Source organism: Tachysurus vachellii, chromosome 2 (genome assembly GCF_030014155.1).
Source record: "Tachysurus vachellii isolate PV-2020 chromosome 2, HZAU_Pvac_v1, whole genome shotgun sequence".
Taxonomy (NCBI): Eukaryota; Metazoa; Chordata; class Actinopteri; order Siluriformes; family Bagridae; genus Tachysurus; species Tachysurus vachellii.
In genome coordinates, this window is record NC_083461.1 from 1,767,484 (window position 1) to 1,781,282 (window position 13,799).

The 13,799-nt window shown below is 37.2% G+C and overlaps 1 protein-coding gene across 2 annotated transcripts in view; it reads left to right on the top strand.

Annotated features, from left to right (window-relative positions):
* Window positions 1–235: 235 nt before the first annotated feature.
* Window positions 236–13,799, top strand: part of LOC132861792 (legumain-like) — a 196,094-nt gene continuing 182,530 nt past the window's right edge. Inside the window, exons 1-14 of one of the 2 annotated variants that reach the window (XM_060893366.1) lie at window positions 236–339; window positions 976–1,066; window positions 1,235–1,332; window positions 2,383–2,464; window positions 2,767–2,852; window positions 3,646–3,721; window positions 6,249–6,311; window positions 8,641–8,704; window positions 10,305–10,423; window positions 10,522–10,635; window positions 10,919–11,128; window positions 12,002–12,157; window positions 12,355–12,422; window positions 12,513–13,189. In XM_060893366.1, the coding sequence (XP_060749349.1) occupies window positions 992–1,066; window positions 1,235–1,332; window positions 2,383–2,464; window positions 2,767–2,852; window positions 3,646–3,721; window positions 6,249–6,311; window positions 8,641–8,704; window positions 10,305–10,423; window positions 10,522–10,635; window positions 10,919–11,128; window positions 12,002–12,157; window positions 12,355–12,422; window positions 12,513–12,558 (1,257 nt within the window). In that variant the 5' untranslated portion in view covers window positions 236–339; window positions 976–991 and the 3' untranslated portion in view covers window positions 12,559–13,189. Of the gene's footprint in view, window positions 340–975; window positions 1,067–1,234; window positions 1,333–2,382; window positions 2,465–2,766; window positions 2,853–3,645; window positions 3,722–6,248; window positions 6,312–8,640; window positions 8,705–10,304; window positions 10,424–10,521; window positions 10,636–10,918; window positions 11,129–12,001; window positions 12,158–12,354; window positions 12,423–12,512; window positions 13,190–13,799 lie in introns of those variants that run through there. The other variant, XM_060893358.1, reaches the window with a different exon arrangement.

A 13,799-nucleotide genomic window follows, 5' to 3' on the forward strand; every position in this document is an offset into this window, starting at 1 on the left:
ATGTGATTGTTGAGCTTGGACATATTAACAGGTATAAGTAATATATTAACATGTAATTTCAGCCAAGCTTTCACAGCTTTATATAAACCCTCATTAACGTGACTCATGTATCTCAATGCTGTGAACAACATTAAAACGGAAAATGGGTGTGACTGAGTTTGCATTTGAATTTCTCAATAATTCTTTTGAACTCCTAGTTCACTGGAAATCTTCCTTTAGTTGCAAATGACAGTATGTCTCACGAAACCCCTGATAATAAATACCCCAGCGCACCTCTTCAGGACACTTCAGTTCTAACTAAGAGAGAGCTGAAACAGACGCAGGAGAGAAAGAACCAAGGTAAGAACTAACACATTACTTCTGTTTTAACACTAATAATCCAATTAAAGTGAAAAGGTTTTATTTACAGTTTATTAACAGAAAGCTTTAATTAAATGAAAGCTAAGTGAATTCTTTTGTAAGTAATAAGACACAGTATGTGATAAAGTTACAGTAAAATACTGAGTGATAAACATAATCTTAAGACTTTTATAAACAGGTTGTATGAGAATTTGAAGTATTTAATGATTATAAAATAAATCACCACAGTACTACAATAAAGTACATTATTTTCCCATAACAAGTGTATTCCATTAATAACAAAAATTTGGCAAGAAATATATATATATTTTTTTTGATTAATGAATCTACTTTTTATCTGTTTATATTGACATTTCATGTTTATGAAACAGGTTAGTTCCTGTTCTCACTTCCATTAACAGCTTTAAATCCTTCATCGTTTCTTCACCAGCTTCTCTTCTCTCTAATGTCAAAGCTGTTGTTATACAGTAGAAGATTAATCGACACCTTTTGACCAGTGATAATACAGAATTCGTCAGAAGTGGGGCACAATAAATATGATGTGTTTATTTTATTTTAATTAGCAATACTCAGTTTTGTTGGTCCAGTGACAAATAATAATTTTCTGCTTTGTAGGAACTTTGTAGTTGAAATGGCAGCAGGCAAAAGCAAACACTGGGTTCTCCTGGCAGCGGGTTCTACAGGTTGGACAAACTACAGGCATCAGGTGAGAATATTAAAATCATAGGCTTGTTTTTACAGGGTTTTTGTAAATAGGTTGATGACAAACAAAAATATTCTAAAGTATTTTGTAATACAAAAATAGAATACATGCGACATTCTGTTACATTTTCTTTTGTTAAAAAAAAATCCCTAACTATATTTTCTGTTGCAGGCCGATGTGTGTCACGCTTACCAAGTCATGCACCAGAATGGGATTCCAGATGATCAGATGGTGGTGATGATGTATGACGACATCGCTAATCATATACGGTGAGTTTTACAGTTTAGAAGTATAATTAAAAATTTTCCATCAACAGGATCATTTTGTTGGATCTACAACAAGATTGCAGAAGTATGTCCTTATTCATGTGTGGTCCTCACCAACTTCTTTAAAATTTGTAGTGATTTTGTTTCACAAAAATGAAACCAACATTTAGAAATCAGGTGGGAAAAAATTGTTCAATTTAATTCACTTCAACTCAATTCAATTTAATGATTGCTACCACAATCAATAAAAGAATAATTAACAACCACGATTTCCTAATGAAAGCACAAGATTAGTTAATCTTAAGTCTGACTCTCTCTATATAGAAGACCTTTATAAGGTTCTACACAATTTGAAATTCACTATTTCACAGTTAGAAGACTTGTTTCCAAATAGAGACCCTTCAAGACAGTTGACAATCTTCCCAATGTCTAGACCTTAATCATATGGAAATGCTGTAGCACTTAAGAGCAACTGAACCAAAGAAATGTTGTAAAAAAGAGTGAGAGATTTCTCCAAACCAAAGTGAGAGTCTGAAAAACTTCATACTTCATGTTATTGTTAATAAATGGACCTCTACGTGTTACTGAATTATAGGGTGCACTTATTTTTTCTTCACCTTGTTCCTGAAGCGTATTTCATTTTTTGGGATTGATTGGAAATTCAGTGGAAATGGTTTACTTTTTGGTGACACCTGAGGTTAGATGTTTGTTTGGTACCACAATTGGTATTTTGTCTCTCTCTGTAATGCTGGAATGAGGTTGGAAAACTCACATTAGTTGAAACACCAGTCCATCACAGGGCAACAGACACACATTTACACATTCATTCACCCTCAGTGGCAATTTATCTAATCCAGTCCATCAACTGGCATGACTTTACGGCACAAGAAGTCTGGAGAACCTAAAAAAAAGTAGGTTCCACATAGTCAGTACCTTATGGAGCTGTATGTGGGTCTGTGAGGTGTCAGAGCTACTCACTGTATCACTGTGTCACCAGTTATATAATGATATGATGAATAAATATTCATAATAAAATGTGATATTTTTCTGCAGTAACCCTGATAAGGGTAAAATCATTAATGTACCAAATGGACCTAATGTTTACACTGGGGTTCCAACGGACTACACTAAAGCGGTAATGTATTCTATACACACAAACATTAAATACTCACATTATACTTTATTGTTTTTCCTTTTTTGTGATTTGGAATCTACCTTTTGGTAGATGTGGTAGCCTAGTGGTTAAAATGTTGGGCTACCAATCGGAAGGTTGTGAGTTCGATTCCTATGTCTACCAAGCTGCCACTGCTGGGCCCCTGAGCAAGGCCTTTATCCCTCAATTGCTCAGTTGTATGAGATAAAATGTAAGTCGCTCTAGCTAAGGGTGTCTGCTAAATGATGATGATGTAAATACCTTTTTAAATGGTCCATTATCAGGATGTTACAGCTGACAACTTTCTTGCTGTACTGCGTGGAGATTCATCTGCTGTCAAGAAAACAGGAGCAAAAAAAGTCATACAAAGGTATTTATGTCCATTACTGTAGGTCAATTTTACTTTTTATATTGTTCAGGTTCATTCAGCCATTGTTTTATATAAAAAATATATAAAGAAATATGATCTTAACAAAATCTTAAATGTGAAAATATTTTTTGTTCACATTCATAAAAAACTTCTTCAGACTAGTTTATAAACTCTCCTGCTGCAGTAAGTGTTTGTGTAAGTTTCAACCAGCTTTGTGAAATACTGAAGAATGATTTTGACTATTTTGGCTATTTCTAATCGCTGCCACTCTGCTTCTTGACTGTGTGGTGTTTGTATGCTGGGTTTTGAGGAAGGGCCTTGTCTAAGTAGTGCTCAGGTAGTGTGATGTAGTTTCTACATCCAGTATTGATCCAGTATTGATCCAGTATTGATCCAGTACTGCTTACTTTGTTGTTTCAGATTTGTACAGGATTATTTTTAGACATTTGGGGCAAACTCTCCTCTGCTTTCCCAGTTTTTGAGACTTTCCAGTGGTGTTAATATTGCAATAAGCCCTTCTGGGGTCCCTTCTTGAGTTCACCAGTGATTTTTTTCAAGGTTTTGTGTGATTTTTCAGCCTAATGATGGTCTGATTCCCAGCACTGACTGTTCTGTAGAAAGTTAACAGCAACAGATTCCAAATACAAATATTTCACTTCAAATCAGCTCCAAACCTTCTGTTTATTCTAGTAGACATTAAAAATAACAATAAATCTGTCAATATACATGAGTGTATACAATGTGTTTGAAAATACAAATAGACTTTTATTATTTTGATTATCTTCTCTTTCAGTGGTAAAAATGATACTGTGTTCATCTACCTATCAGACCATGGAGGTCTTGGTATCTTCAAATTTCCAAATTCTACAGTAAGTTTAGTAAATTATCTCTTTCTCTACTGCATTTAGAGTTGAGTGCTTGTAATGAGGATTAAGCTGCATTCTGGATCAGACAAAGAAGTTGGATGGTGTTCAGAGACAGACCTCCTGATATTGTAGAGAAGAAATCATTATTCTTTAGTGATGTGAAGTAAGAACAGAAGTTAGTTGTCCAGAGTTGTGTGAAGTGACAGAGGATGGGGTTTGGCAGTCTAAGGTCCAGGAAGATCAGATGTTTAAATATTATTTTGGTTTATAGGTGATGATCTAGATGTCTAAAACTGTCCTTTATATTTAACTTTGTTGGCATAAAGAACAAGACAATTGTTAAAAAAAAGTCAAATTTGTGAGTTAAACAAAAGTTTGCAAAAACACTTAGCTGAGCGCCGTTACAGTTGTGCTCAAAAGTTTCCATACTTTGCGGAAAATTTGCAGGATGTGAACCATTTTTAAAGAAAACATGAGTGAGAAGGCAAAACAATTGTTTTCATTTCTTATAATACTCAAGTTAATGTGTTCGGCATAAAAGAATCGAACAATCATGAAACAAAACATAACAAAAAAGAAAATAATTCCTGTTCAAAAGTTTGCATACCTTTAGTTATTAATATGGTGTGTTTCCCCCTTTAGCAGCAATGATAGCATGCAGTCTTTTGTAATAATTGCGCATGAGGTCCTTAATTCTCTCAGGTGGTAGAGCTACCTATTCTTCTTGGCAAAATGACTCCAGTTCCTGTAAACATTTTGGTTGTCCTACACAAACTGCATGTTTATGATCCCCCCAAAGTGGCTGAATGATATTTAGATCACATGAAACTGTGATGGCCTCCAGAACCTTCACCTTTTTCTGCTGTAGCCATTGGAGGTTCAACCTTGTCTTGTACTTTGCAGGGCTCTCAAGTTTTGAAGACAGGCAAGTGTGACAACAGATTCGGCTCAAGTCCAGACATTTTTAGGGACATGATTGTTTTGTTTTGACCATTGAAAATCTCCTCCCTAATGAATGTTTTTTTTGGTTTTTTAATTGGTTGTTGCGTTAAATCTTACCCAGAAAGTGCTATTTTCTGATTGGCTATTGTGTAGCCTCTTTTTTTGATTGGCTGATAAGTGTCAGGCTCGACTAAGAACTGAGACGCGGTTGATTCCTGCCCGGTTCCATAGAGATAGCGGTGCGGACTGATACATTTTGGGCGCTGCGGCTTATTAAATATATGATAAATAGTCAAAACGTTTTTCTGCGTGAGAAATACGATGTGTGGTGGGAGAACGTGACAAAAGACCAAAATGCGTGACTGTCACTCTCAATGTGTGACACTTGACAGCCCTGACTTTGTATCATTGTCATGATGGAACATCTGAGATTGTCCCATGTGCAGCTTTCATGCTTTAGAATGGAAATTGGCATTATTTTCTGATAACATGCTGCATTCATCTTGCCATCAGTTTATCTCACTTGACCTCATCTCAAATCATGACTTAATACTTGGTGGCAAAACCCTTGTTGCCAATTACAGAGGTCAGACTTTTCTTGTAGTTTTGTCCCACTCCTCTTTGCAGATCCTCTTCAAGTCATTAAAGTTTAAAGTTCAGCTCCTGGCACAGATTTTCTATGGGATTAAGATCTGGAGACTGGCTAGGTCACTTGTCATGCTGGAATACCCATCCACAACACATTATCAATGCCCTGGTTAAGGGAAGGAGGTTCTCACCCAAGATTTAAAGGTACATGGCCCCATCCAGAGTCCTTTTGATGCAGTGACGTTGTCCTGTCCCCTTAGCAGAAAAACAATACAAAGCATAATAGTTCCACCTCCATGTTTGACGGAGGTCATAGGCTGCATTCCTCCTTCTCCAAAAATGGTGAGTTAAGTTGATGCCAAAGAGCTCGATTTTGGTCACATTTGACCACAACACTTTTACCCAGTTCTTCTCTGAATCATTCAGATGTTCATTGGTGAACTTCAGGCAGTCCTGTACTCGTTCTTTCTTGGATAGATAAGGGACAGGACATTTACCTTTAAAACAGTCCTCCTAATCTCAGCTCATTACGTATATAAAAGACACCCGGGAGCCAGAAATATTGCTGGTTGATAGGGAATCAAATACTTATTTCAATTCAGTTCAGTTCAATTTTATTTATAAAGCACATTTAAAATCAGCCTGAATTACTTATTTCACAAATGTAAATCAATTTATAACTTTATTTTAAATGTGTTTTTCTGAATCTTTTTGATGTTTTTTAGTCTCTCACTGTTAAAATAAACCTACCATTAAAATTATAATCTTTCTTTATAGGTGGTACAAAATATTTGAAAATGTTTACATACACTGAAATAAATTGTTAAACATTGCCATTCATTTGAAAAACAATGTTTAACAGTTTCTTTCAGGGTATGCAAACATTTTAGCACAACTGTATATGAATAATGAAGGAACTGGACTCAAGAGGTCTCTATATATTAAGAACCATATAATACTGAGATCAGGATTAGTAATAATCATATGTTTTCTGTTACAGCTTTATGCACATGACCTCATTAACACAGTGACAGAAATGTCAAAGGCAGGCAAATTTTCAAAGGTATGTATTTTAAAGCATATATAAATTTATTTCATTATGTTATTTCTATTTCATATTTCTGTTTTCTGTTAAAACATATAATAGAACAATAATATCACAGATTGCACCACAGTGCTGTTGATTTCCCTTTTGAGGGAACTCGACGCTGTGTCATGGCTGAGGCTATGGGAACGCTTCTTTGAGGAGGTGGTGTCTAAAGCTCTGTGCGCACACATGCCAATTTAATGGCTCAGGATTGAGACGTGACTAAGCGATAAAAGGAGAGTCTATATAAGGGCATCTATGTCACATTACTCTAGCTTCTTGTCTTCAAGACAAACTCTCTGTATGTTAATGTCCATTGCCTGTCTTGTTGTCTAAGACAAGGGCAAAAGAAGATTTTTTATGAGCGATTGCTTTTCGCAATCTTCGCTTTTGCTGGCTGCATTCCAGGCAGGAGTTCTGTGTCTCTTGAGGCAGCTTCGGTCATGAAGGTTGCAGGTTAATTAAGTGAAAAAGGAAGGCGGGAAGGGTGAGCCCTTTTTCTCGCCCTCTCTGCTGACTCTGATATCTTTGCTTCAACCCTGGGAGCTCACTTTACGATTTCTCTTGACTTGAACGAAGAACTATTATTGCACTTTGTCCCTAAACTCAATACGCACTTGGTTACCTGTACTCCAGCCAAGTTCCTGGCTTTCATTTTTCCGCTTCGGTTTTGGGAACTCACTTTGTTGATTTCTCGAGTGTGGAATTATTATTAATGTATTTTTCTACATCGGACTCTGAGGAGTTCGATGCGGTCAATGAGGAGCAAGCAGCAGTTGGATGGAAACCGCATTCTCTGTTTTTTGACTAGCTTTTAGAGGTGATCACACATGCTGTTACTAAGCTTAGCTTAGAATGGTCATATGAGAGGTTAGCGTTGTCTGCTCTGAGTTTCATAAATGCTACCACCTTCCACCTCTGTTCATGCGTCTCTCAGTTTTGCAGACCTCTACACTGTGGTGTTGAGGCTGTGTAATGACCCATATTCTGCCTGCTTATTCTCCTCAGCCTTTTACGGAAGGCCTACAATTCTGTAGGTTAAGCTGGTGCAGTGCTGCACAGTTTTGCATACCAAGCTGACCTGCTAAAAGAGCTCATTTGTGGTCAGAAGGTCAGACTTTAAAGGTGTATGTGGATGCCATTGCTGTGAGCCATGAACCTGTTCTCGGGGCTTTCTTGGGTAGGCACCCTCTGGTCTCTCACTTTCTGCGTGGTGTTAGGCAGCTGAGGCCTTCCTGCAGACAGCACCTTCCTTCCTGGGACCTCTCTATGGGAGGAGTGGGAGATTTGCAGGCTGTGTCGATCACCCCTGCCTGCCTAGAATTTGCCCCTGGCAGGTCCAAGGCTATCCTGCACCCCATGGCAGGATATGTCCCTAAGGTGCCCAGAATGGCGGGTTCTCCAATCATCCTGCAGGCCAACTATCTTCTTCCCCATGAGTCGACAGAACAAGAAGGCTGCATTTGCTATGCCCAGTAAGGGCCTTGAGGTCTCATGCCCACCGCTCGAGTTTGTGGCATAACCCGTCCACCCTTTGTTTTCTGTTTTGGAAGCCAGAAAAGGGGTAATCTTGTTTCCAGACAGTGCCTGGTGCACTGGGTAGTGGAGGCCATTAACCAGGCCTATGAGGTGCATGGTCTTGCTTTGCCTCTTGGCATCAGTGCTCACTCCACTAGAGTTATCGCCTTGTCCAGTGCCTTAGCCAGGGGTGTTCACCTTAAAGATGTTTGTGCTGTGGCAGGGTGGTCCTCTCCACACACCTTTATTAGGTTCTATAACCAGGACCTAGACCCCACTCTAGGGTCCCAAGTCCTGTAGGGCTATTGATATTCTATTCCCAGGCTGCTCGAACTCTGACAAAGTGTTGAGTTCCCTCGAAAAGGAACTACACCAGTTTATGTATGTAACCCGGGCATCCACTCCTGCTTCCTCCAGACAAATAAAAGCTGGAGTAATTCACAGTGCTTCAGACACCACTTCCTCAAAGAAGCATTCCTATAGCGTCAATGTTTAAATCTTCTGAATATACATATGTATATGAAAATATACAGTTTCAATAGATATGTAAATTAACAAACAAATACGTATTGTCAAAATTGTACAGAAAGTCTATTATAAACTCTTGACTTGTATCTGTGTGATTTATATATTATTTACATACTGCCTCATGATTGGCTGATTAGATTATTACCTGAATGTGTAGGTGTACACGTGTCCCTAAACAAGTGTGTGATGATGACTGGAAAGTCTCATGTTTGTCGAGCTCGCAATCAGAATTTGTTTAAATCCTGGTCAATGATTGTAGATGGTGATTTATATAGAAGCGTGTCGTTCTGGATCAATGCTGGATCAGTTGAAGGACAACAAAGGTTAGTACAAATTATTTAAATATAATTGAGTTATTTTTATTATTCTCATTTGTCTAAAAGTCCCTTAATCTCGACACACGGGTTGCAAACCAATGATTTCTGTGCCGATCCCAAGCCCAGATAAATAGGGAGAATTGCTTCAGGAAGGGCATCTGGCATAAAACGTGGCAAATTTAAACATGAGCGTCGTCAGTGTGAATTCCATAATGGATCAGTCAAGGCCCGTATTAACAATGACCGCCAAATTGTGCTACTGTTGGATTAGAAAGGAGATGAAAGAAGACCAAGTGGTGGAAGTTGAGAAAGAAAGAATGTCATGAGGAATTCAGAGACAAGCTTTGGGTTGTCAGGAAGAGATTCCAGTTGACTGAGAAACTACAGCAGAAATGATCAGGGAGACAGGTAGGAGGGTGCTAGGTGTGTCCATTGTAAGGAGAAATGAAGATAATGAAAAATGGTGGTGGAACGAGGAAGTACAGGACAGTGTTCAGAGGAAGAGGCTGTAGAAGTGGGACGAAGAAAGGACTGAAGAAAGTTCAGTGTAACAGAATTACAAGGAATTGCAGCACAGAGTGAAGAGGGATGTGACAAAGGCCAAATAGAAAGCATACTAAGAGTTGTACGCCAGGTTAGACATGATGGAAGGCGAGAGACTTGTACAGATTAGTGAGACAGAGAGCTTGAGATGGGAAGGATGTGTAACAGATAAGAGTTATTAAAGATAAAGATGGAAAGGTGCTGACAGGTGAGGAGAATGTGCAGAGTATTTTGAAGAGCTGATGAATAAGGAAAATAATGAGGGAAGGACAGGGGGAAAAGGTGAATATTGTAGAACAGGAAATAGCAAAGATTTGAAAGGATAAGGTGAGGAAGGATCTGAGGAGAATCAAAAGTGGAAAGGCTGTTGGTCCAGATGACATATCTGTGCAGGTGTGGAAGTGTATAGGAGAGACAGCAGTGGAGTTTTTAGATTGTTAGATTGTTCAACAGGATTTTAGAGAGTGAGAAGATACCTGAGGAAAGGAAGAGAAGTGTTCTAGTGCTGATCTTTAAGAACAAGGGTGATGTACAGAGTTGTAGCACCTACAGAGGTATAAAGTTGATGAACCACACAATAAAGCTATGGGAAAGAGTAGTGGAAGCTGGGCTAAGAAAGGAAGTGAATATTTGTGAGCAGCAGTATGGCTTCATGCCCAGAAAGAGCATGAGTGATGCAAGTTTTACTTTGAGAATGTTAATGGAGAAGTACAGAGACGGTCAGGAGGAGCTGCACAGCGTCTTTGTGGATTTAGAGAAAGCGTATGACAGGGTGCCAAGAGAGGAGATATGGTACTGTATGAGGATGTCAGGAGTGGAAGAGAAGTACATCAGTGTAGTTCAGGATATGTATGAGAGGAGTATGACAGCAGTGAGATGTGCTGTAGGTTAGACAGAGGAGTTCAAAGTGGAGGTGGGGCTACATCAAGGATCGGCTTTGAGTCCCTTCTTGTTTGCTGTGGTGATGGACAGTTTGACAGATGAAGCCAGACAGGAATCTCTGTGGACAATGATGTTTGCGGAAGAAGAAGAAATCTAAAAGTCTTTTATGTTTTTCTTTCAGTTTATGCAGTTGCAGCATGCAGTCCTGTTGAAAAAAGCTATGCTTGTTTCTATGACAAAGGATTAAACACTTTTCTTTCTGATGTCTTCACTGCTTACTGGCTACATCACACTGAGACTGTTAGTGTTATATAGATGAATACACATATAGATATATATGGAAATATATATTTGGAAATGTTTATTAATTTTTTCACATTTTTGTCTTTTTTCTAAAGGTAAAACTTACCATGACTTCATTTGGAGATCAGTTTTCCTACCTGAACGAAAAAGTCAGTGACTTTGCGAGACGTACTAAAAAGTCTCAGACGCCTTGTAACTACGGTAACATGGTATGTTTTATATATATTTATATAGTATTTTAAAGCCTTAGTCATTTCACAATGAATGGATGGCCAATTAATCAATAAAGTGAAGAATTACTTTAAAAAAACTTAAACAATGGGTCACTAAAAACAAATTCAACTAATAAGCAAATGATTTACCATTGCAAAGGTTTGTGTTTTATCAGTAAAACGAATCATAAAGTATGATTCAACATTTAAATTCTTACTGTATTTTATTTTATTTAGTGAAATGTTCATTTCTATTTTATTCTTTCTCAACATTATTTAGAACATATCTAAAATAATGTTGAGTGAAGTCCTTTGTAAATCACCCACCCCTGTCACAAGAGCCGGACCAGTCCCACCTACTGACTTCACAGTGACTGACCTGATAGACACCATAGAGATTCCACTGCTAATAAAAAAAAACAGGATTACAAATGAAAAGGACGCTGAAAAAAAAAAGATCCTGGAAAGACAATATGATGATCTTATACGAGTGAGTAAACCACTTCCACTTCTACTGAACTGCAGTTTATTTAAAGTTCTTCATTCTGAGTAGAAAATAAAGGAAATATGAACCTAATAAACTGTGTGATGTTACAGTGAAATATTCAGTTTTATTTGTGTAGAACTGTTAACATTGGAGATTGTAATAAAGCAGATTTACAGAAATCTAGAAATATTGATGAATTTAGTGATGAAGTAACACCATGTCCCTAAAGTGTTTAATTCCTATAACACAACAGAAACTTTACAATGATTACATTTTCTTTATTTAATAAATGACACCATACTGTCAGTTTAAAATAACATTTAATATCTATTAGTGAGTTAGTTTTTGTTGTCACATGAAGAAGTGTAAACTCTTTAAAGAAGCGTAAGGAAACTTTTACAGCAACTTTTACACAATTTTTTAATCAAACTCTGCAATTCAAATGCTAAGCCCCACCCACACCTGCTACATACAGGTGACATTTGTTATGTGGATGAGATCGGGTCAGGTATCCAGATGAGAGTGTGTGTGTGTGTGTGTGTGTGTGTGTGTGTGTGTGTGTGTGTGTGTGTGTGTGAGATCCTCACCACTCGATGCTCGACCACGCCTAGATTTCAAGAATTAACATCAAATATTAATGACATAATGACATTTAGCTCTGGGGTTTAAATAGAAAAGGTGCAGAATCACCTGGTCACTGCAGGTTAATGAGAAACTTGTGACATTACAATAGTGTTAAAAATGACAGTTTACTTTGTAATGATGAATTACACATTAACACAAATTAAACAGGGTTAGGGTTCTGTATTAGATATTAGATTTATAGATTGGATATTAATGCTGTATTAATATTGTGTATGATGATCACATTTGTAGAAGAGGAAGACTATGGATGAAGCACTGCAGAAGATTGCAGAGCAACTGAAAGCCCCACAAACTCTGAGGGAAAAACGTGAGGTGACTCGTACGTACGAGCTCAAAGTCGTGGCTGAACATTTTAAGAACAATCTCTTCAGCTGGGAAAAGGAGCCGGTGAGTTAACATGATTTATTTCATTAACAAACACGACCTGGAGTTTAATGGATTAGGAACATAAAGGTCAGTGAAAAAAGAAACAGCTGTACTGTAGGTGCAATAGTCAAGATTAAACTCTCTCTCTCTCTCTCTCTCTCTCTCTCTCTCTCTCTCTCTCTCTCTCTCTCTCGCTCTCTCTCTCTCTGTCTCTTTAGCATGTTGTCACTCATCTACATCTCCAGGTTCTGGTGAATCTGTGTGAGTCTGGGCTGAATGTTGAGAGGTATGTGATGGCTTTATCAGTATTTACTCTAAACTGGAATTTATTCATATTTTTATTTGTTTTTCTAATTTCTGTCTTTGATTCAATCAGCATCAACAAAGCCATTACTCGTGTGAGCAAGGAGATTTCTTTCTAAAGAAAACACAAGAATTCAGTCATCTGATTTCATTCTCTTTTTTCTTTCAATATCATACTGATGTCTTTCAGATTTTTGATTTTGGGGAACAAAGGATCATCCTGGTGTATTTGTAATGGAAAATCATGAGTCAGTTTTAAATAATTATTAAAAATTAAAAATTAACAATTTATGAAATTTATTTGTTAAATTTGTTGCATATTTAGCAACAACACAGTTAAAGTACAGTACAGAATCATGTGGCACATTTTACCATCTAGAATTTAAGTCTAACAATTTTCCATCACTATATTAATCTTAGGGTTTCTGACTATGCAGATTTGTAGGTTAGTAAAGTTTCATCATGTGTAATAGTACTGACAGTGAGAGCTCAGTTTAATCTTCATTTGATTTGTTTATTAAAATGATTCTACAGCAGTGTGCTGCAGTAACACTCCTGACCACTGGGGGATTCCCTTGTTTTTCTTCTTTATTTGCTTGTGTTGATTTTAATTGTACCCAAATCTATATGATTGTGATGATTTACATATTATAACTGTGTGACATGTAAATGTGTTGTTCTTTGAATATGATCACTAAGAAGACGTCCTACTATATGTTTGATCTATCATAAAGTGTACTGGTTCTTAAAGATGTTTGTACTTAGGCTGTGTGTTTTTAATGATATGTCAGATCAGACCTGGCTAAAATAAGACCAGATACCAAACATACTCTGGAGACATAAAAACGTTGATGATCAAACTATCACTGCGTGTCACCTCTTTGTGTTTATTCCACCATTTGCATTGACTTAATAAATTTCCTATACTTCTACAACCCGGCTGTTGGCTGTTTTCCTGGTTTCTGACTTCTGAAAGATTTACTGTACAACACCAACAGAGGTCACAATCTCCTGAGTTCAAACATACTCTAAACGACTTGTACTAGCATAAGGACATTTTTATTAATATCACAACGTACTTGAGTAGATTGCTGTGAAAAAAAGTTTACAGTAAAATAAATCTCCACACTTATCTTGAGTCATGATCTATTCAAGACATTATATCTTTACAATACAGACAATACTAGACTTCACTTTGGTGCTCATGTCTGATGTGTAATTATTCCATGGATTCTTCACAGTATTGCAATTTCTACGTTCTAACACCTTTAGTATATTTTGATATATTTTGTATATTTTGTGTCTTATTCTTCAGATGCTTCATCAAGCAACCATCAAATTCCCACCAATCAGGTAATCC